The sequence below is a fragment of the Petaurus breviceps genome, unplaced genomic scaffold (assembly GCF_028583685.1).
Source record: "Petaurus breviceps papuanus isolate PSGF00001 unplaced genomic scaffold, PetGlider_PUasm1.0 90760, whole genome shotgun sequence".
Lineage (NCBI taxonomy): Eukaryota > Metazoa > Chordata > Mammalia > Diprotodontia > Petauridae > Petaurus > Petaurus breviceps.
The window spans coordinates 3464820-3487734 of record NW_027187338.1 but is presented as its reverse complement, the minus strand read 5'-3'; the positions used below and the strand labels follow the sequence as shown (position 1 = coordinate 3487734).

The 22915-nt window shown below is 37.2% G+C and overlaps 1 protein-coding gene across 9 annotated transcripts in view; it reads right to left on the bottom strand.

Annotated features, from left to right (window-relative positions):
• Window positions 1–22915, bottom strand: part of THRAP3 (thyroid hormone receptor associated protein 3) — a 90960-nt gene that overhangs the window by 22953 nt on the left and 45092 nt on the right. For all 9 annotated transcript variants that reach the window (XM_069067942.1, XM_069067945.1, XM_069067940.1 and 6 more), the window contains one exon: window positions 81–248. In XM_069067942.1, the coding sequence (XP_068924043.1) occupies window positions 81–217 (137 nt within the window). In that variant the 5' untranslated portion in view covers window positions 218–248. The remainder of the gene's footprint in view (window positions 1–80; window positions 249–22915) is intronic.

Sequence of the window (22915 nt, the reverse complement as noted above, 5' to 3'; positions counted from 1 at the left end):
ACAGTGTCATTTAATAAAAGATCCTTAAGTGCACAGCCAGCTCAATATATTGATACAAATGCATGATTGAATTCGCTTACCTCAGTCTGCGTTTCCTGGAGCGGGACACTGATCGAGATCGAGATCGGGACTTTGAAAAAGAACGAGAACGAGACCTTGATCCAGATCTTGAGCGGGAAGAACGAGACCCTGACTTGGATTTGTTTGTTTTTGACATATCTGAAGAGAAGGTCACTTTTCAAACACACCTACAAGTAAGAAAAAAAAAGTAAATAAGTAACATAAAAAACACCAAGTTGGCTAGCTTGAGTTTTCTCCCCAATTGAGAAGTACTTATTTTCTCTCCCTTCCAGCTCTCCCCTAAACTGACATCTGTCAGAAGGTGAAGGGCATGGTTCATCACTGAACTCTGGAATACTGGTTTATCACTGCTTTGATAAGAATTCTGAAGTTCTAAATTTTTTCTTTCTAATGCTGTTGTTAGTCTATACAACATTTTTCTATTAACCCAATCACTGGCTGCAGTAAAGTGAACCCCTAGATTCACTTGTGCCAAGAATCTCTATTTCACACAACGGCTTCTGGAAAACATCATTTTGTCTACATAAAGCTACCATATCTGTACTCTTTTTTTGGGAGGAACAAAATAAAATTTTGATAGCTTGTTTTTATATCATGTAAATTTTCTCCTGTATCCTTCCCTTTCCCCAAAAGTACAGTCATTTTCAAAGGTTAGCAAAACTGATCAATATATGAAATGTTCCGTACCCATGGACATACATACCAAATCTGCAAAGGAGTAGGGGTAAGGTAAGAGGGCAGGGAGGAATGTGTAAAAAGTCTGATTTTGAATTCTAATGTTGACATTAAATGTGAGAGTTGGGGCATCAATTTCTTCCTGTGATAAATGATGATCTTCAAGATTCTCTTCAACCCTAAATCCTATGAGTTTTTGTGCTGCCAGCAGCTAGGTGGTGAAATGGATTGAACACTGGACCTAGAGTCAGGAAGGTATGACCCTGAGCAAGTCACTTAACTTCTGCCTAAGTTTTCTTGTAAAATAATAGTCCCTACCTCTTAGGGTTGTAAGGATCAAATGAGATAATGTTTGTGAGCAGGTGCTCCTTCCTTCCTTATTCTTCTAAATGTGGAAGTCTTTAGACATGAATATAGAACACTTGGCGTTTAAGCACTACTTCTATTGCTGTATATGCTATATAACCTTAGAAAAGTTACTTAGTCTTTCCCAAACCTTTACCCATCCATAAAAATGGGACTTGGCTTAAGATAAACTTTCTCATATTATTTAGAGAGTTATTATAAGGAAGGAGCTTTGCATTATAAAATAAATGTAAGCTATTAGTATTTCCTGAAACAGTTGAAATCATTAGTCAAAGTGCTACGCTTGGGGTTTTTTCTTTTTGTTACAAAAACATTTATATTAAGAACACACCACAAAAAAGAACAAGCCAACAGTGAAGGCAAAAACCATACATATAATTCTAAACTTGAGATTTCTAAGAAATACTTACAAAGATAAGGACAGAGCTATCAGTGAGTGTGGAAGGGCACAACTGTTGTTATCAATATGAAATAAGATATCTCAACTTTCCAAAGAAAGAATCTCATAGGAAATCTATAGTAGTCACCCATTCTGCTAAAAAGGAGGTTGATCCATTCTAATACTTTCTATTACTGATATTGTATGTAACATTAGCCACCAATGAGTTCCTAACATAGCATCAATAATTTAGATGTGAGTCTCAATGATTCAAACACTTAGATCTTTCTATATATTGAAAACCTCCTCTTTTCTCCACCATATATTCCCATTCCTTACGTCCAATTTATTACCAAGTCCTATCATGTCTACTTTGTGTCCATGAAAATATCCAACTAGGCTTTCAGGCCCGTGATCACTAATTTTCACTAGACAAAATATCAGAATGAAACAGACCAATAAGACGTCTGTTGTGCTTTCACAATTCCATGATGGAGGAAATGTGAAAATATTTTAACATAAGAACAGGCATTCTTAATACAAGTGAATGATATGGTACTAAAAACAATGAAAAGAAGATTTCAGAGAATCTTGGGTAACATAAACTAAAGCAGAACCTGAAAAACAATTTATACACGTACACCATAAAGAAAAATGACTCTGAAAGACTTTGCTATGGTTAGCCATATCTCCTCCACAGAGAATCCACTTGACAGAGGTGATGGAAGGTGAAGAGATCTACATTTTTAGACTAAGTTCACCATAGGGATCTGTTTTGCTTGACTGTGCTACATATATACATACATATATATATATATATATATATATAGCGCCTGTGTGTACCTCATTATTTATATGTGTCTCTACCATTAGATGCAGGCTTCTTAAGAGGGCAGGGACTGGTTTTTTGGGCTTTTTTTTTTATAACCTCAGTGATGACACAGTAAAATACCTGGAACATTATATAGGTGAGCTCTTACAAAAGATGCTTGCTGACTGACTCTTGAAAATATTCATACCCTTTAATCCTGAGATCATAGTGCTGGATACATACATCCAAGAAGGCCAAAGACAGAAAGGTCTCACCTACATACCTAAGTATTCAAAGCAGCAATTTTTGTGATAACAAAAAACTGGACACAAAATAGATGCCCAGTGATTGTGGAATAGCTAAAATGCACCTACTTCCCCACTTTGGAGAGCTGGAGAACCACATATATTATACACTGCATATAATGTCACTTAGCTGATAGGGGGGTTGGTTTTGCTGAACTTAAAAAAAAACCTCTTTGTTACAAGGGATGTACTGCTAGGCAATGAGGTCTAGAGGAGAGGCATCTATTCAGAAATATATGATGTAAAGATAAAATAAATTCAAATGAATTAAAAAAATATATTAACTATCAATAATGGTACCAAATAAACCTGATTCTTTTTTTTTTTTTGGAGGGGGGGAAGGGAGGGTGTGCAATTGGGGTTAAGTGACTTGCCCAAGGTCACATGGGTAGTAAGTGTTAAGTGTCTGAGGCTGGATTTGAATTCAGGTCCTCCTGATTCCAGGGCCAATGCTCTATTCACTGAGCCACTTAGCTGCCCATTAACCTGATTTTTTAAAATTGTATTTTTATTTTGAATCAAAGGATGCGAATATCTACTGCCAGTATTTTTTTGTTGCTGCAATCTTTATTAGATGCAACCAATCATCATCATCATTATTTTTTTTTTTTTTGCTTTTTGGAGGGGGGAGGATAGGGCAGTTGGGGTTAAGTGACTTGCCCAAGGTCACACAGCTAGTAAGTGTTAAGTGTTTGAGGCTGGATTTTAACTCAGGTCCTCCTGACTCCAGAGCTAGTGCTCTATTCACTGCACCAACTAGCTGCCCCAACAACCAACCATTTTTTAAGATGCTTTATAGCAACTATAATTTTCCTCTGTCCATACACAAACAAACATTTTAGGGTATCCTTTCAGCATAATACATTTTTGCTAAACAAATTCAGCACTTTTATATACATATTTTCCTTTGTCATTTTGCTAAACCATGATTTTTTTTTTGCTTTTTGGAGGGCAATTGGGGTTAAGTGACTTGCCCAAGGCCACATGGCTAGTTTTTGTGTTAAGTGTCTGAAGCCAGATCTGAACTCAGGTCTTCCTGACTCCAGGGCTGGCACTCTACTCACTGCGCCACCTAGCTGCCCTTGAATTATTTTTTTTAAACACTGAACAAAACACCTGGCACTTCAACATCCTGAAAAGTATATCCAAATTGGAGATACTTGACACCAGAATTGTGATTCTTAAGGGAATTTGGTATTTGAACTGCCCATTGATTATTTCATTAGAATAAGAGTCCTAACAATTACTTCTACTTTCTTCTAGCTCCTTCAAATTTCCATGTTTTGTCTATTTTTAATGAAGGCTGGCAGTATTGAAAATCATAACCAGAACAAAATATCAAGAATATAAATGGGTCTTGATTATTTTGCAGGAATTCTGACAAGATACCCCCAAAAAGCTGATTTTGTTTCATATAATATTGTATATTATATTCATACATAGTGCATTCAGCATTAGGTTGATTTGGACAAATTGATGATGATTCTCTAGATCAAAAGTATGATTCCACTTTATGTGAGAGTCAGCAAATCATACAGGTTTGCTGTCTGCATCTATCATTACAATTTTTTTTCTTTACATTTAAGACTGTTTGGCATAGTCATTTGAAAAATGTTATATTTATATACCATATCATCTCAAAGAAAAAGCTAGGAACACTGTATGATTTAAGTGCTTCATGTAGAATTTTCTTTATGGCTAGCAGTGGAACAAATTAAGTACACAACATAAATAAGCACGTTTGAAAAACTGTTGGGAAAACTGGAAGTAGTTTAGCAGAAAATAGGTATAGACCAACATCTCACATCATACCAAGACAAGTTTCAAACGGGTACATGATAGGTCATAAATAAAGGATAACCTCATCAACAAATCAGAGGAGCAAGGAAGAAATTACCTGTCAGATCTATGGACAGGGAAAGAATTCATGGCCAAACAAGACAGAGAGAAGATCACACAAAATAAAGACAATTCTGATTGCATAAAATTTAAAGTTTTCCCACAAATAAAATCAATAAAGCTAAAATTAGAAGAGACATATGCCAGTAAATGGAAAAAAAAAGTTTTGAAGCAAGTTTCTCTGATAAAGATCTCATTTCTAATATATATTAGGGAAATTATTCAATAAATCAATCAATAACTTACAAATATTTGTTAAGGGCAACTGGGGTTAAGTGTGTGCTTGAGTCAACAGCCTGACTGAGGAAAATAATACCTTAAAAAACAGACTGACTCAAATGGCAAAGGAGGCCCAAAAAGGCAATGAGGAGAAGAATGCCTTAAAAAGCCGAATTTGCCTGATGGAAAAAGAATCTCAAAAACTCAATGAGGAGAATCATTGCTTCAGAATTAGATTGGAGCAAATGGAAGCTAATGACTTTATGAGAAATCAAGATGCTGTTAAACAGATCCAAATAAATGAAAGAATAGAAGGCAATGTGAAATATCTCATGGGAAAAACCACTGACCTAGAAAATAGATCCAGGAGAGATAATTTAAAAATTATTGGACTGCCTGAAAGCCATGACCAAAGTAAGAACCTAGAAATCATCCTCCAGGAAGTTCTCAAAGCAAACTGCCCCGATGTTTTAGTACCAGAGGGCAAAATAGAGGTTGAAAGAATCCACCAATCACCTCCTGAAAAAGATCCCAAAAAGAAAACTCCTAGGAATATTATAGCCAGGTTCCGGAATTCCCAGATTAAGGAGAGAATATTACAAGCACCCAGGAAGAAACAATTTGAATATTGTGGAAATACAATCAGGATAACCCAGGATCTGGCAGCTTCTACACTGAGGGATCGAAGGGCTTGGAATATGATATTCTGGAGGGCAAAGAAGCTGGGATTAAAACCAAGAGTGACCTACCCAGCAAAACTGAATATCATGTTTCAGGGGAAAATATGGTCATTCAGTGGAATTAGAGGACTTTCAAGCATTCTTGCTGAAAAAACCAGAGTTGAATAGAAAATGTGACATTCAGATACAAGAAGCAAGAGAAGCATGAGAAGGTAAACAGGGAAAAGGAATCATAAGGAACTTATCAAAGTTGAACTATTAACATTCCTACATGGAAAAACAATAATTGTAACTTATGAAACTTTTCTCAGTAGTTGAAGGGATTAGAAATATATATGTCTATATATGAGGGTATATGGGCATATGAATACATATGTGAATGTGTATATATATGTTTACAGATATACAAAGATAGAGGGCACAGGACCAATTTAACAGGAAGGAATGATACTTAAAAGGTGAAATTAAGAGGTGAGAGGAATATAATGAGAGGAGATAGGGAGAGAGATTGGGGTAAACTATTTCATACAGAAGAGGCAAGGGAAAATGGTTACAATGGAGGGGAAGAATAGGAAGGCAAAAGGGAATGGGTCAACCTTATTCCCATTGAATTTGGCTTGAGGAGGGAGTGAAATACACACTAAATAGAGTATCTCACCTTCCAGGAGAATAGGGGGGGGAAGGGGATGAGAGGGGGGACAATAGAAGGGAGGGTAGGCTGGGGGAGAGGGAGGTTGGAAGCACTCACTTTTGAAAATAGATGGGATCAAAGTAGAGAACAGAACAAGTGGGAGGTGGGATAGGAGGGAGGGAAATACAGTCAGTCTTTTACAATATATCTACTGTCATTGTTTTGCATTAGCCACACATGTACAACATATACTGAACTGCATATCTTCCCAGTAAGGGTGGGTGACAAGGAAGGAAGGGAATGAGTCTGGAATTAAAAGTTTTAAAATCAAATATTCAAATATATATATATATATACACATACTATTATTAATACCATCTTACATGTAATTGGGAAATAAGACATACAGGCACTGAGGCATAGAGATCCACTGGAAAAGTAGAAAGGGGTATGGGAGAAAATATGGGAGAGAGCAGATTGGAGGAGGGGATATCCTGTGGGACTGCTATTTTGGGACAGTGGGTAGGGGAAAAACAGGGAGAAAATTTGTAACTCAAAATCTGGTAGAAACGAATGATGTAAATCAGAAGTTAATAAAGCATTAAAAAAAAAAAGTGCTTCCATTTCCTCACTATCATCTTGACCTGCTCAATGAACTGTTCCTTTGATTTAACCCTCTGCCAGAATCCTGGCAAGGATAAAGCATTAAGTTTGGAGTGGAGAATATTTTCAAACTCCACTGCTACCAATTATCACCTGTGTGGACTTGGGCAAATAACTCAACCTTTCTGGGACTCTATCTTTTCGTGTGTAAAATGAACAGGCAGCTATGTGGTACAATGGATAAAACACAGGCTCTGGAGTAAGAAAGACCCGAGTTCAAATCCATCCTCAAACACTTCACATTTAACTAGCTGTGCGACCCTGGGTAAGTCACTTTTAACCCTAACTGCCTTCCCCCCAAAATCAAACCCACAACCTAAAAAATTCAAACTTCTTCTCTGGTACGAATAGAGCACCAAAGTTTCACACCAATGTTCCACATCTCTGGGCCATCATACCCCTAACCTCCATGATGTGGAAGGGATAACTGTACTTAGAGAACTCTAGAGGTATGACTAAAAAAAATTAAACAAAACAATGAACTTCAGCAAAGTTGCAGAATATGAAAAAAAAAAACCCCACCCCAATGTAATTCATCAACATTTCTGTATATTACCAACAAAACTCCACTGGAAGAGGTAGAAAAGAGGAATTCATTAAATACAGACAGTATAAAATATTTGGGAGTCTCACTGCCAAGACACACAATGAACTATATATGAACGGTTACAAAACACTTCACACAAATAAAGACAGATCTAAATAAGTGGATTAATAGTAATTGCTCATAGATAAGCCAAGATAATAAACGTGTCAATACAAGCTAAATTAACTTATTCAGTGCCCTATTAATGGTACCAAATAATTACTTTATTGAATTAAGAAATATAAAACAAAATTCATCTGGAAGAACAAATCAAGAACAGGTCAAGAATATCAAGGGAATCAATGGGGGAAAAACAGGAAGGAAAGGGGAACAGCAATACCAGATCTCAAATTATTTAAAAGTTGTAATGGTCCAAACAATTTGGTACTGTGTAAGAAAGAGAGAGGTTGATCAGCGGAACAGATCAGGCACATAACATGCAGAAACAAATTACACTAATCTTTCTTCTTGTTGTTCACTCATTTTTCAGTCATGGCTGATTCTTTGTGATCCCATTTGGGATTTTCTTGGGAAAGATATTGAAGTAGTTTGCCATTTCCTTCTCCAGGTCATTTTAAAGATGAGGAAACTGAGGCAAAAACGGGTTAAGTGAATTGCCCAGGGTCACAAAGCTACTAAGTGTCTACAACCAGATTTGAACTCAAGAAGATGAGTCTTCCTGACTCCCAACAAAACACTCTATCTACTGTGCCACTGCTCCAATGGCACCCTCAAGACTTTAATACCGAAAAAATTACCTGTCAGACCAGGGACAGGGGAAGAGTTCATAATCAAACAAGAAACAGTGGGGTTCAAAGGAGATAAAATAGATAATTTTGATTATAAAGAATCTAAAAGTTTTTGTGAAACAAAACCAATGCAGCTAAAATTAGAAGAGAAGCAGAAAACTGGGGAGAAAATTTTTAATAACCAATTGCCTGGGTAAACATCTTATTTCTAATATATATCTATATGCATATATATGTATGGAACTGAGTTAAATTTACAAGAAAGAGTCATTCCTCAATTGGTAAATGATTAAAGGATATGAATATAAGCAGATTTCTGAGAAAGAAACCCATTCTACCAATAACAATGTGAAAAAATGCTCTGAATCACTAATGAGAGAAATGCCAATTAAAATAACTGAAGTATATAACCTTACATTATCAGATTAGCTAAGATGACAAAAAAGGAAAATGACAAATGCTGGAGGAGTTGTGGGAAAACAAATTTACTAATGCACTGTTGGTGGAGCTTGGAAGTAGTCTGGACATTCTGGAAAGCAATTTGAAACTATGCCCCCAAATCTATTAAACTGTACATACTCTCTGGCCCAGCAATACTGCTCTAAGACTATGCCCCAAAGATATCAAAGAAATAAAAAAAAGGACTGATATTTACAAAAATATTTATAGCAGTTCTTTTTTGTGGAGGCAAAGAACTAGAAAGTAAAAGGATGTCCACCAACTGGGGAATGATTGAACAAGTAAGTCAATGGGATGGAATACTATTGTTCTATAAGAAATAATGAATGGAATGATTTCAGAAAAATTTGGGAAGCCTTGCATGAACCAATGTAAAATGAAGTGAGTACAACCAGGATAACAATTTATTTTTTTTAATTAATTCTTTAATTTATTAATTTGTTTGTTTCCTTTTAATTTACAGGATTCAATTCCACAATTCCTTGAATTTCACATTTTGTCCCCCTCCCTCCCCTCCTCCCCATGGCGTCTTATAATCAAGTATAGGATCTGTAGATACTTTCACATTATACAACGGTCAGGTTATAAGGATGGATTGTACCAGCTGGGATGAAAAATGGTATAGAGGACATAAAATCAAATAAAAGAACAAAAAAGATCAGGTATTTTGCTTCCACCTGGATATAAATTTAGTTCTTTCTAGTTCTTTCTCTGGATGCACGTTTTTCTCTCCATCATGCGTCTTTTGGGATTGACATATCCCTGCATTGTTGAGAAGAGTCCAGTCTATCAAAGTTGGTCATCACACATATGTTGTGTCCGTAATTGTGTACAAATTCCTCCTGGTTCTACTCTTCTCACTCAGCATCAGTTCTTTTAAGCCTCTCCAGGTAAATATGAAGACCGCCTGCTCCCCGTTTCTTATAGCGCAATAATATTCCATAACATGCATATACCACAACTTGTTCAGCCATTCCCCAACTGATGGACACCCCCTTAATTTCCAATTCTTTGCCACAACAAAAAAAGCTGCTATAAACATTTTTGTACATATGGGTCTTTCTCCCATTTCTATGATCTCTTTGGGATATAACCCTAGGAGTGGTATTGCTGGATCAAAGGGTATGAAAGTATTTATAGCCCTTTGGGCATAGTTCCAGATTGCTCTCCAGAAAGGCTGGATCAGTTCACAGCTCCACCAACAATGCATTAGTGTTCCAGTTTGCCCACATCCTCTCCAGCATTTGTCATTTTCCTGTTTTGTCATCTTAGCCAATCTGACTGGTGAGATGTAGTACCTCAGAGTTGTTTTGATTTGCATTTCTCTAATCAATAGTGAATTAGAGCATTTCTTCATGTGCTTATAGATAGCTTTAATTTCTTTCTCTGAAAACTGCCTGTTCATAACCTTTGACCATTTATCAATTGGGGAATGACTTGTATTCTTATAAACTTGACTCAGTTCTCTGTATATTTTAGAGATGAGTCCTTTGTCAGAGACATAGGTTGTAAAGATTCTTTCCCAATTTCCCACCTCCCTCTTAATCTTGGTTTACATTGGCTTTATTTGTACAGAAACTTTTCAATTTCATGTAGTCAGAATTATCCATTTTACATTTTATAATGTTCTCTAATTCCTGTTTCGTCATAAAGTCATTCCCTCTCCACAAGTCTGATAGGTAAACTATTCCTTGTTTTAGCAGACTGCTTACAGTATCAACCTTTACACCTAGATCATGAACCCATTTAGATTTGATTTTGGTATATATGGTGTTAGATAATGGTCTATGTCCAGTTTCTGCCATACTATATTCCAGTTTTCCCAGCAGTTTTTGTCAAATAGTGAGTTCTTATCCCAAAAACCAGGGTCTGGGGGTTTATCAAACAATACATTACTGTAGTCATTGACTTCTGAATCTCGTGTGCCTAATCTATTCCATTGATCCACTCCTCTATTCCTAAGCCAGTACCAAGTAGTTTTGATGACTGCTGCTTTATAGTACAGATTGAAATCTGGTAAAGCTAGTCCACCTTCCCTAGCATTTTTTTTTCATTAATTCCCTTGATATTCTGGACCGTTTATTCTTCCAGATGAATTTTGTTACTATTTTTTCTAATTCTATAAAGTAGTTTTTTGGTAAATTAATTGGTATGGCACTAAATATATAATTTAATTTAGGAAAAAATTGTCATTTTTATTATATTAGCTCGACCCAGCCACGAGCAATTGATATTTTTCCAATTAGTTAGATCTGACTTTATTTGTGTGAAAAGTGTTTTGTAGTTATGATCATACAGGTCCTGGGTTTGTTTGGGCAGGTAGATTCCCAAATATTTTATAATGTCTACAGTAACTTTAAATGGGATTTCTCTTTCTACTTCTTGCTGTTGAATTTCATTGGAAATATATAGGAATGCCAAGGATTTATGTGGGTTTATTTTATATCCTGCAACTTTGCCAAATTTATTTATTGTCTCAAGCAGTTTTTTACTTGATTCTCTAGGATTCTCTAAGTATATCATCATATCATCTGCGAGGAGTGATAGCTTGGTCTCTTCTTTGCCTAACTTGATTCCTTTGATTTCTTTTTCTTCTCTAATTGCTACTGCTAACATTTCTAGTACCAGATTGAATAAGAGGGGTGATAGTGGACACCCTTGTTTCACCCCTGATTTTATGGGAAATGCTTCCAGTTTCTCCCCATTTACATATAATACTTGCTGATGGCTTTAAATAGATGCTACCTATTATTTTAAGGAAGGCTCCATTTATTCCTATACTTTCTAATGTTTTTAATAGGAATGGATGTTGTATTTTGTCAAAAGCCTTTTCTGCATCTATTGAGATGATCATGTGGTTTCTGCTAGTTTTATTGTTGATATGATCAATTATACTGATGGTTTTCCTAATATTAAACCATCCTTGCATTCCTGGAATAAATCCTACCTGATCAAAGTGTATTATTCTTGAGATAAGTTGCTGTAGTCTTTTGGCTAGTATTTTATTTAGAATTTTTGCATCTATATTCATGAGGGAGATTGGTCTATAATTTTCTTTCTCTGTTTTATCTCTTCCTGAGTTAGGTATCAGTACCATATTTGTGTCATAAAAAGAATTCGGTAGGACTCCTTCTTCACTAATTTTCCCAAATAATTTGTAGAGTATTGGAATCAATTGTTCTTTAAATGTTTGATAGAATTCACTAGTGAATCCATCTGGCCCTGGAGATTTTTTCCTAGGGAGGTGACTGATGGCTTGTTCAATTTCTTTTTCTGAGATGGGATTATTTAAGTAATTTACTTCCTCTTCAGTTAATCTGGGCAACTTGTATGTTTCTAAATATTCATCCATTTTCCTAGGATTGTCAAATTTATGTGCATACAATTGGGAAAAATAATTCCTAATTATTGTTTTGATTTCCTCTTCATTGGAGGTAGATTCACCCTTTTCATTTTTGATACTCATAATTTGCTTTTCTTCTTTCTTTTTTTTTTTTATCATATTGACTAAGGGTCTATCAATTTTGTTGGTTTTTTCATAAAACCAGCTCTTGGTTTTATTTATTAGTTCAATAGTTTTCTTGATTTCGATTTTATTAATCTCTCCTTTAGTCTTCAATATTTCTAGTTTAGTATTTAATTGGGAATTTTGAATTTGTTCTTTTTCTAGGTTTTTTAATTTGCATGCCCAATTCGTTGAGCTCCCTTTTCTCTAATTTAATCACGTATGCACTCAGGGATATAAAACTTCCCCTAAGAACTGCCTTTAATGTATCCCACAGATTTCGGTATGTTGTCTCATTATTATCATTCTCTTGAATGAAATTACTGATTGTTTCTATAATTTCTTGTTTGACCCACTCATTCTTTAGGATCAAATTGTTTAATTTCCAGTTAGTTTTTAGTCTGTCTTGCCCTGGCCCTTTATTGCATATAATTTTTATTGCATCATGATCTGAGAACGATGCGTTTAATATTTCTGCCTTACTGCATAGAATTGTGAGGTTTTTATGCCCTAGAACATGGTCAATTTTTGAATATGTGCCATAAACCGCTGAGAAGAAAGTATATTCCTTTTTATCCCCATTCAGTTTTCTCCAGAGATCTATCATACCTATCCTCTCTAAAATCCTGTTCACCTCCTTAACTTCTTTCTTGTTTATTTTGAGGTTGGATTTATCAAGTTCAGATAGGGGGAGATTAAGGTCTCCCACTAGTATAGTTTTGCTATCTATTTCTTCCTCTAATTCCTTTACCTTCACCTCTAGGAATTTGGATGCTACACCACTTGGTGCATATATGTTAAGTAGTGATATTGCTTCATTCTCGATGGTGCCTTTTAACAGGATATAGTTTCCTTCCTTATCTCTTTTAATTAGGTCAATTTTTGCATTTGCTTTATCTGAGATAAGGATTGCTACCCCTGCTTTTTTTTACTTTAGCTGAGGCATGATATATTTTACTCCAACCTTTTACCTTTACCTTGTGTGTATCCCTCTGTTTCAAATGTGTTTCTTGTAAACAGCATATTGTAGGATTATGATTTCTAATCCATTCTGCTATCCGTCTCCGTTTTATAGGAGAGTTCATTCCATTCACATTTACAGTTATGATTGTTATCTGTTTCTTTCCCCTCATCCTATTCCTGCCCCTGTTAATGTTCGTATTTTCCCTCCCTTCTCCCTTCTCCCCCTTAATAGTTTTCCTTTTGACCACCACCTCCCTCAGTGTTCCCTTTTTGGCCCCCCTCCCTTTTCCTCCCCTTTTCCTCTTACTACTTCCCTCCCTACAAACCACTCCCACCCCGCTTTTGTAACCCTTTCCCCCTCCTACTACCTGTAGGATATTGTTATACTTAATGAGGTATGCTATTTTTTCTTCACATCAAGAATGACAGGAATAGATCTCATGCGAAGCTCCTCTCCCTCCCCTCTTTCCCTCTAAAATGATGTGTGTTCTCCTTGTTTACCTTTCTAAGTCACTGTTGCTTCTCGTAATTTGAGGTTGAATTTTCCATTGAGTTCTGGCTTTTTTATTAAGAAGGTCTGGAACTCTGTTATATCATTGAATGACCATCTCTTTGCCTGGAAGAATATGTTCAGTCTCGCTGGGTATGTGATCCTTGGTTGTAATCCGAGCTGTTTTGCCTTCCTGAAAATAGTATTCCACTGCCTCCGATCTTTCAGTGTGGAGGCTGACAAATCCTGTGCAATCCTCACTGTGGACCCTCGATATTTGAATTGTTTCTTTCTGGCCGCTTGAAGTATTTTCTCTTTTATCTGGTAGTTCTGGAGTTTGGCCACAACATTTCGAGGATTTTTCAGTTTGGGATCTCTTACAGCAGGTGTCCGGTGGATTCTGTTGATTTCTATTTTCCCCTCAGGTTCTAGTATCTCAGGGCAGTTTTCCTTAACGAGCTCTTGGAGAATGTTGTCCAGGCTCACTTTTTCATCATAATTTTCTGGTAGGCCTATGATTCTCAGATTATCTCTCCTGGATCTGTTTTCCAGGTCAGTTATTTTTTCTTTGAGGTATTTTACCTCTTTTTCTAATTTTTCATTTTTGTTGTTTTGCTTGGCTAATTCTTGGTTCCTCATAGAGTTATTTGTTTCCATTTGTTTAATTCTGGTTTTTAGCAAATCATTTTCCTTGGTTAATTTTTGAAGCTCCTTTTCCATATCATACACTTTTCTTTTTAGAGAGATGTTTTCCTCATTATAATGTTTTTCGAATTCTGCTATTTTCGTTTTGAGAGAATGATTCATTTTGTCTTCTATCTCTCTCATTTTGCTTTCAAAGTTCCTTTTGATCTCATCTAGGAGAGCCTTCTGCGCTTGGGATCCATTCCCTGTTGAAGTCTCAGCTATGGGTGTGGAGTCCACATTGTCTCCCTCTGAGGTTGGTTCCTCCCTCTGAGGATAGTAGGACTCCAGAGTCTTTGTCTTTGTAGTCTGCTTTCTACCCATTTCTACCCTTGTCCTAGCCAAGCCCTTCCTCTAGGATCCCAAGCCTTTACGGTAGAGGGTTTTGCCCTGGGGCAAGAGTTACTATATTTTCAGGGTTAGAGGGGGGGTTTGGAGCAAGTGGGGTTCACTCTGTCATCCTTGTCTTTGGAGGTCCTGAAAGGGGCTTTTTTTTTTTTTTTAAAGATTTCTGGGCTATGAAGTGGTAGCCCCAGGAGTGTTTGCTGTCCAGTATAGGGGCCCCTGTATTTGCTTTCCACCTTGCTCTTTCCAGTCCCAGCCCTTTGATGATAGGCCTGGTAGTGGACCTTGTGGTTGGTGGGAAGACTTGCCCTCTGAGTTGATCAGGCCCCTTCCAGGCCTGCATCCGCCAGCCACGCCACGCCTTCCTGCACAGGCCACTGCGCCTTCCCGGCCTGCGTCCGCTGCCCCGCCAGGCCTTCCCAAGCTGCGCCCGCCGAGCTGCAGCCGCCGTGCCTTACGGCTTGCGTCCCCCGCGTCGCCGCCGCGCGCCTTCCCAGCCTCGAACCTCTCACTTTGTCCTTTGTGTCCATGTGTTGATAAATCTGGAAACGGCCCCAGCTGCTGCTGATCTGGAGTCCCTCTGGCCAGTGGCTGGTCAGGCCCGCCCTGAGGCTAAAGCCTCGGTGTGGGGCTGGACTCGGCTCCCAGAGCCCTGCACTGGCCGATTCCTGCCGGCCTGCCGGGCTGTCCTCGGCGGGAGGTTAGCTCCTCTGTGTCATTATGTGGGTTCTGCAGCTCCAAAGTGTGTTTAGAGTCCCCTTTTTACATGGATTGGGGAGGGTGGAAGCCGGAGCCGCGGGAAGGTCTTGCTTCTACTCAGCCATCTTGGCTCCGCCCAGGATAACAATTTATATAATAATAGCAACACTCTAATGATAATTAACTTTTTTTTTTTGCTTTTTTGTAGGGGGGAGGGCAGGACAACTGGGGTCAAGTACCTTGCCCAAGGTCACATGCCTAGTAAGTGTTAAGTGTCTGAGGCAGGATTTGAACCCAGGTCCTCCCGACTCCAGGGCAGGTGCTCTATTCACTGTGCCACCTACCCACCCCTGATAATTAACTTTTAAAGACTCAGAAACTCTGATCCAGAACACTGACCAACCATAATTCTAAAGGTTTCATAATGAAACATGATACCCACCTCCAGAAAAAGAACTGATAGATTTTGTTTTTCTTATTTTCTCAATGGTTAGGGGAGGAAAGAGGGAGATAATTTGAAGTTGAAAATAAAATTGAATTAAAAAAAATAAAGTTATGCAGGGACCTGCAATACATAAAACTCACAATCAAAAACCTGATGAAAGAACAGAAGGTCTCCAGACTAATTCTCACATGAAACTACAGAAGGTAAAGATGAAAGAAACTTTTAAGATTGCCTGCCAATATTTCATATGGAAATTTGACCTGATGTGATGAAAATATACTTTACTTTTCTGTCTAACTTCATTATGCCACAAAGAATAGACCAATGAATTTGGGAAAAGTGTGTATTCTGAGTCTGCTGTGTAGGGAAACCACTTAACCTCTTTGGGCCTCAATGGCTTTATCTGTAAATATGGAGGTTACACTAGGAAGTTCTAAGATCTCTTGCAGCTACAGAGTTGTAGATCGCCTTTGTTCTTTATTTTTATTTTTCTTCTCTAAGCTGATTGGTTGCTGAATCATCCCCTGACCAGTGGAAGATTTTTCCCCATGTCTCATTATAGCTCAGTCCAGGAAGCTCTCTGGGCCAATCTTTAATTTTAGCTAGAGTTAAATATTCAAATCCGTCTTGGGATTCTTAACTTTGCTAGTGGGACAGATCAGACTTAAAAGGACTAATTAGGGGCAGGTAGGTGGCACAGTGAATCGAGCACTGGCCCTGGAGTCAGGAGGACCTGAGTTCAAATCCTGCCTCAGACACTTGACACTTAGTAGGAGTGTGACCTTGGGCAAGTCACTTAACCCCAACTGCCCTGCCTTCCCCTCTCTAAAAAGAAAAAAAAAGAGTAATTAACAGTAAGGTACTTAAGAAACATAGATTTAGAGCTCAATGAAAACCCCTGAGGCATCTAGCCCAATCTCTTCATTCTACAGATAAGTGGCAGAGTAATGATTCAAACCCAGTTCCACTGATTCCAAACCCAATACTGCTTCCTGTTTTTACTGCATCACATGACCGCTTACTTGCTTCTATGCTCAAGATCTCCATCATCAATTTCTGCAAGTGTCCTCTTCTGATTATGTGAAAAGGCTGATTACTTTACTATTTTTTAAAGAAAACTATTCCTGGGAGTTGCATTATTCCCAGACTCCCAAAAGGGGTACTTGGACGCCTACTTTTTTTTTTTTTATAATCAAAGTTAATTACAAATAATTCTGTTTTCTAGACCTAGGTAATTCAATCAACTATTTGGGAGTCCCTCAAGCCCTTTAAATTTCATTCATATGAATATACACATATACATACAAATATAGATATATGTGTGTGTATATACACATATATGCATATTGCATACACATGCATATATACTTTTATCACTAGTGCCATTCTCTTCTTTAAATATATCATCCTTCCAAAACTGGCACAGTCTCTGAAAAACTGTTTTAGCATCTTTATCAAATATAGCTTTATACATAAAAGATCAATTTCTTAGGCTTCTGTCTCTCCTTATTATCTACTGGCTCCTTCTCTTCTGCTTACATAAGCACTCTCCTCCATCTTAAAACCTAACAAAATAACCCTCGTTAGACCCCCAACATCGCCTCAAGTTTTCGTCCTATATCTTTTCTCTCTTTCACAGTCAAACTCCAAGGAAAAAACTATCTACTCTCTCTGTCTCTACTTCTCTCAACCCTTTGTAATGAGGCTTCCAATATTATTGTTCAAATGAAACTACTCTATCCAAAGTTATAAAAGATTTTTAGTTGCCAATCTAACGGCCTTTTCTGAATCCTTAAGGCTGCAACTGAGAGCAAGTATTCAGCAGCTCAATAACGAAGCAACATCCTATTCAAAAAGGTCCAAACTCCTAAGTCTGGTATTTAAAACTTTATGTTGCTACCCCATATTTCCCAATCTTTCCCAATACTACTCCCAATTCCCCTTATCTCCAATCTGACCTACTTTACAAACAAAAAGGTTTCTGTCCTCTAAAAGCTTTTCACAGAAGAGTGTACAGAAACCAAACATGCCAACTGAGTAAATAAAATTTTTCAAAGCAAACATGAACATATCCTCAAAGTAATCAATTTCCAAGAATCCTCTAATGCAAATATCCTGATTCAATGCACAAAGCCTTGGTAAAAATACTAAATCTAACCCAACAAATTCTTACTTTGTCTAAAAAAATCTATGAAAAACAAATCTGGAACTCAGAAAAAAAAATTAGACATATAGACTTGGGGGTCACCTTCAGAAAAATGGTATTTTAAGGTATTAGAAGAGTAAAGGAAAAAGAAAAGAGAGAAAGGCCAAAGACAGAATCTTGTGGAATATATCCAAGGTGTCTAAGCAGATAAGCCATAATCCCAATGATAACACATGATGACAGACTCATGATGCAGAATAAAACAAACTTTCTGGATGGGGCCAATTAAAAAGTGTTTTACTTATCTACTAAAATTTATTAGAAGTGTTTTGATTTTCTTTTTTATATAGTTGTGACAGGGGAGGAAAAGTTGGTTTGGGACCCCCCTCGCCCCCAAAAAAGGCCAGAAGGAATCACTACAAAGCAGACAATTTTTAAAATAATGTGCTGAAGCCATTAGTATATTTTTAAAAATCAAGTTCTACATAATAAGAGATTTTCAGATTTTTAGGCCTCTATTCAATAATATACAAATCAATCAAAAAGTATTAAGTGGCTACTATGTTCAAAGTACTATTTTAGGTGCTGGGGGTACAACTATGTACAAAGAATGAAATAACCCCTATTCACAATACACTTGAGTTTTAATGAGAAGTACAAATTAACACACATATACAATACAAAGTAGTTTGGGAAGGATGGCACTGAAACATAAGGAGAACATGAAAGGCTTCAAGTAGAAGACAGTGCCTAAGCTGCAGCTTAAAGGATGTCTGTCTGAGGCAGAGGTAGACATTCCAGGCATGGGGATGCACAGTGCAAAGGCATGAAGTCAGGAAATAGAGTGGGGAGAATTAAGAACACAGAAACTGCAAGTTGGGCTGTACTGCAGAGTATGAGAGGAGCAGTAATGTCCAAGGAAAGGTTAGATTGGGGCAGGGCTGTACAGGGCTTTAAATGCTAAACAAAAGAAGTATTTATGGTTTCTCCTAAAAAGAACTGATAAGAGTTGGAAGAGAAAGGGAGTGACATAGTTAGACCGGTGCTTAAAGAAAATTATTAGTAACTAAAGAAATGCAAATGAAAGCAATTCTGAGATTCCACATCACACTCAGAGGGGCAAAGGAAAATGATAAATGTTGGGTGGCTGTGGGAAAAGAGGTATGCCAATGCACTATTGGCGGACTTATAAATAAGAAGTTACCAAACAGTATATACCCTTTGACTCTGCTGTCTCTGTAAGTCTTATACCCAAAAAAGATAGAAGAAACAGAAAACCCACCCATAAGCAGCTTTTTCTGTGATAGCTAAAAATAAAAAGAAAACTGAAGGGAGGCCCATCAACTGAGGAATGACTAAGTTGTGGTATATGAATGTGATGGGATATTACTTGTGCTATAACAAAAAGAAAAAGAAAAAAACAGATGTGGAAAGAATTATATGAGCTGAAACAGAGTAAGCAGAATCAGAACATCTTATACAATAAAGTCAATACCATAAAAACTAAAGATTTTGAAGACTTATAAACTGACAAAGAATGAAATGAGCAGAACCAAGAGAACAATTTATAAAACATCAAAAAGGAAAACAACTTTGAAAGCTGTAAGGACTATGATCAATGCAATGACCACCCATGATTCCAAATGACAGATGATTAAACATACTATTCACCTACTATCAGAGAAGTGATAGTGTGCAGAATGAAACAGACATATTTGTATACAATGAATTTTTCTTTTCTCTTTCTTTCAATGGTCAAAGAGAGAGAAAAACAGCTATTTTTGATAGAGCGCTAGGGGATGCTGCAGAAATTGAATGTTAAACGTACTTTCAGATGAGGTCCCGATATTGCTAGTTTTACTTAAATGTTACAGAGACCTGTCATGGACTGGGGTTAATGTGTAAATGTTTGTTGCTGTTGTTCTGCCATTTTCAAAGAGGACAATGACATCATGGAGTGATATCTTGACTTACACATGAACTAACTTAAGTGAAGCAGAGTTGCACAAATAACATAAAAACAAAGCATATCAATAAACTTTTTTAAAAAATTACTTTGACAAGCATGTTTAGGATGGACTGAAATGGAATGAGACTTCAGGCAGATCAAATGAGCTATTACAAAAATCTAGGCAAGAGGTGATGAGGATCTAAATTAAAGCTCTATCTACAGGCACTGAATTGGTCAGCCACATAATGCTGTGAAGGCAGAAATGGCAAGCTATGGCAAATGAATGGATATGCAGGGGTGAGGAAAAGAATGGAGTCTAGAAAAATGCTGAGATTATGAACTTGGAAGACAGGAAGTATGGAATGGTGCCTTCCACAGTAAATAGGGAAGTCTAGAACAGGGACAGTTTTCCAGGGAAAGAAAATTAGCTGGTTTAGACATGTCAAGTTTAAGGGATTCTCAGAATTGAAACTCAGGAGAGACTGGGGCTCGATATATAGGTCTGGAAGACATCTGCAGAAACGATAATTAAATTCCTAGAAGGTTACTAAGAAGGACAGGAGAATCCATGACAGAAGGTTGGAGAACACCCACAGTTAATGGGCATGATGTGTATGATAAGCCAACAAAGAAGACTGAGAAGAGGAAACAGTAGTTGTTGTGAAAACCCAGACAACAGTATATTCAAAAAGAAAGTCAACAGTGTCAACGACAAAAGTATACAGAGGAAGAAGACTGAGAAAAGAATATCATTTTGGAGAGAGCAATTTTAATCAAGTGATGAGGTAAAGAGACACAGAGAATCAAGAGTTTAGATGGAGGAGGCTTAGCCTTAACAGGATGTCAAAGGACTATGTTTATAGTATTGTTTCTCATGAAGAAATTGCCTCCTATGAGGTCCTATTATTTAAATGTTATATTCTGGCATAACCAAGTAATATTAGTGGGCAAGTCTGAATATAAATTCGAAGATCCCAAACTAGGTATCCTTTAGCTACATGGGGTCTTCTTAGAGAATACAAAATTTCTTAAGAAATAAAAGCAAAGCAATGTGAATATAACATTAAAGCAAGGTTCCCTGAAAAACTCAAACTCAAATACAGCGTTCTCCTATTTAGACCACTGAACAAGAAAATAATGTTACTGTTGACTCAATTCACATGTCAGTCTTTTTCAAGATTACTTGTAGTAGAGGGGGTCAAAGGCGAGAATATGGCAGTAAGAAAGCAATCCAGACATCCAAGACCAAGGCTGTCATCAGGGTTCTTTCCTGTGTGAAGTCACTTCATGACCAGCTGTCCTGGTAACTTAGATATAAAAAGAATCAAAATACTTAGAATTTCTCTATAAATGTCACTGGCTCTATTTTGTGTTGATCAGTTTCCAGAATCTATACTGGCAGAAGATGACAGACACATCACTGGAGAAACTGGTATCACCTGCTTGCTTCACTTACTGTGAACATGTCTAGAAACAATAGACCTGTAACATGATACCACCAGGGAAAAAGTGTATCAAGGATCTCAATAATAGCTGAAACTCAACTGCAACTCCCAGCAATCTGAATTACTGAAAATAATTATATTGAGGCATTTGTGCTGAAAATTAAGGTCTTAGAGAATGTTTAAGGAGAAAAAGAACTACCTGCTTACAACTAATTTTCTGGTCATTAACACCTCTACTCTGCTGGAAGACTAGAGGGTTGTAAGTAAGTAAAAGTTCAATAATAATTACCCAGATTTAACTCCAATTTCTGGATATCTGTTAGTGACCTTAAAATGGGCCCCAACTTTTTTTAAAAAAGATTATTTCCACATGATTTTAAATATTTTAATGATTTTTATTTTAACAGTATTGGTAACACAAACATACCAATTCAAAAAATCTCTGTAGCCACTGATGGCCTTTTCCACCTCTCATTCCCTTTATTCACAGAACTAAGAGGAAAAGGGGCCAGAGACAGGCAAAAAATGGCAAAATAAAGAATTATTATACTGCCTTCTAAGAACAAACAATCCTAGGCTTCTAAAGCTAGGGCTATAAACTGAACCTGTTGATTTCACTACTATAGGAAACCCCCCGGATGAAAAAAGTCTCCCTACCAATGCAGGTTGGCACTCTTTCTGTACCTTATAGTCTTAGAAAGCTGCCCAGAGTATTAAGAGGTTAAGTGACTTGCTCAAGATCACCAGTTTGTGTCATACGGAACTTGAACCCAGATCTTCTCGGTTCAAGGTTGGCTCTCTACCACACTAGGCCTTTCTCTTACGCTGTTAAACAACAAATATTCACAACCATACTCACACCTGTTTACAACAAATTAAATTCCACACCTCTTCTATCCCTACCCATACCATGGGTAGGGAAGCTACATCAACTATTAAGAAAAAGCAGGAAACCAAATGACAAATTAAATAAGAATATATAGCAGAAATAACAGGTTTGTAATGAAAGATAAAAATCCTCATTGATCAAAGGAAAACAAATGCTGTGGGAGGATACTAGCATACTACATCATTCATGTGCCCTCCCCACCACCAAGGAGTTCCTTAAGACAGCATCTCTAATATGGGACTGGATTTTTACCATTGTGAGCCTTTAGAAAGACAGTGGCAGGAAAGCAAAGCCCTGGTGAAAGACTACACCTGTTTACTATATTTTCCTGAGCCTAGAGATTTTCTCCTCCTGGGGACGGTAGGCAGTAGGGAAACAGAATTAAGAGGAGCAATGGGATACTGCTGGACTTTGGATATTTTTGCCCAGGCAGTAGACTACAACAATAAAGCCATTCCCAGATCCCCGAAGAATGAGAGAAGATATATGTCCTGACATTTATCCTCCTATTCAGCAGTTCTCGTCAATAATTCACAACAGATTAATCTGCAAACATACCAAAAACAAAAAAATGGCTTCTACAAAATCCAACTTCTGTGTCTCAATTCTTAAAACTTATAAAGAAGAAAACTAGTAGAAATTTCTACATCAATTAGCAAAGAGAACATTATTTGTCACCTCTCCCTTCCCCATCCCCAATAAAAACCTGCTCTTTTGGGGGAATAACTAATCTCTCTCTCACTTGACAATCTGTAAAGTGCTCCCTAAACAAACCTAAAAAGTGCAAAGCACAAGTATTAACATCCCCACTTTACAGAGAAGGACAGGGTGACTTGAAGACCCAGTAAAC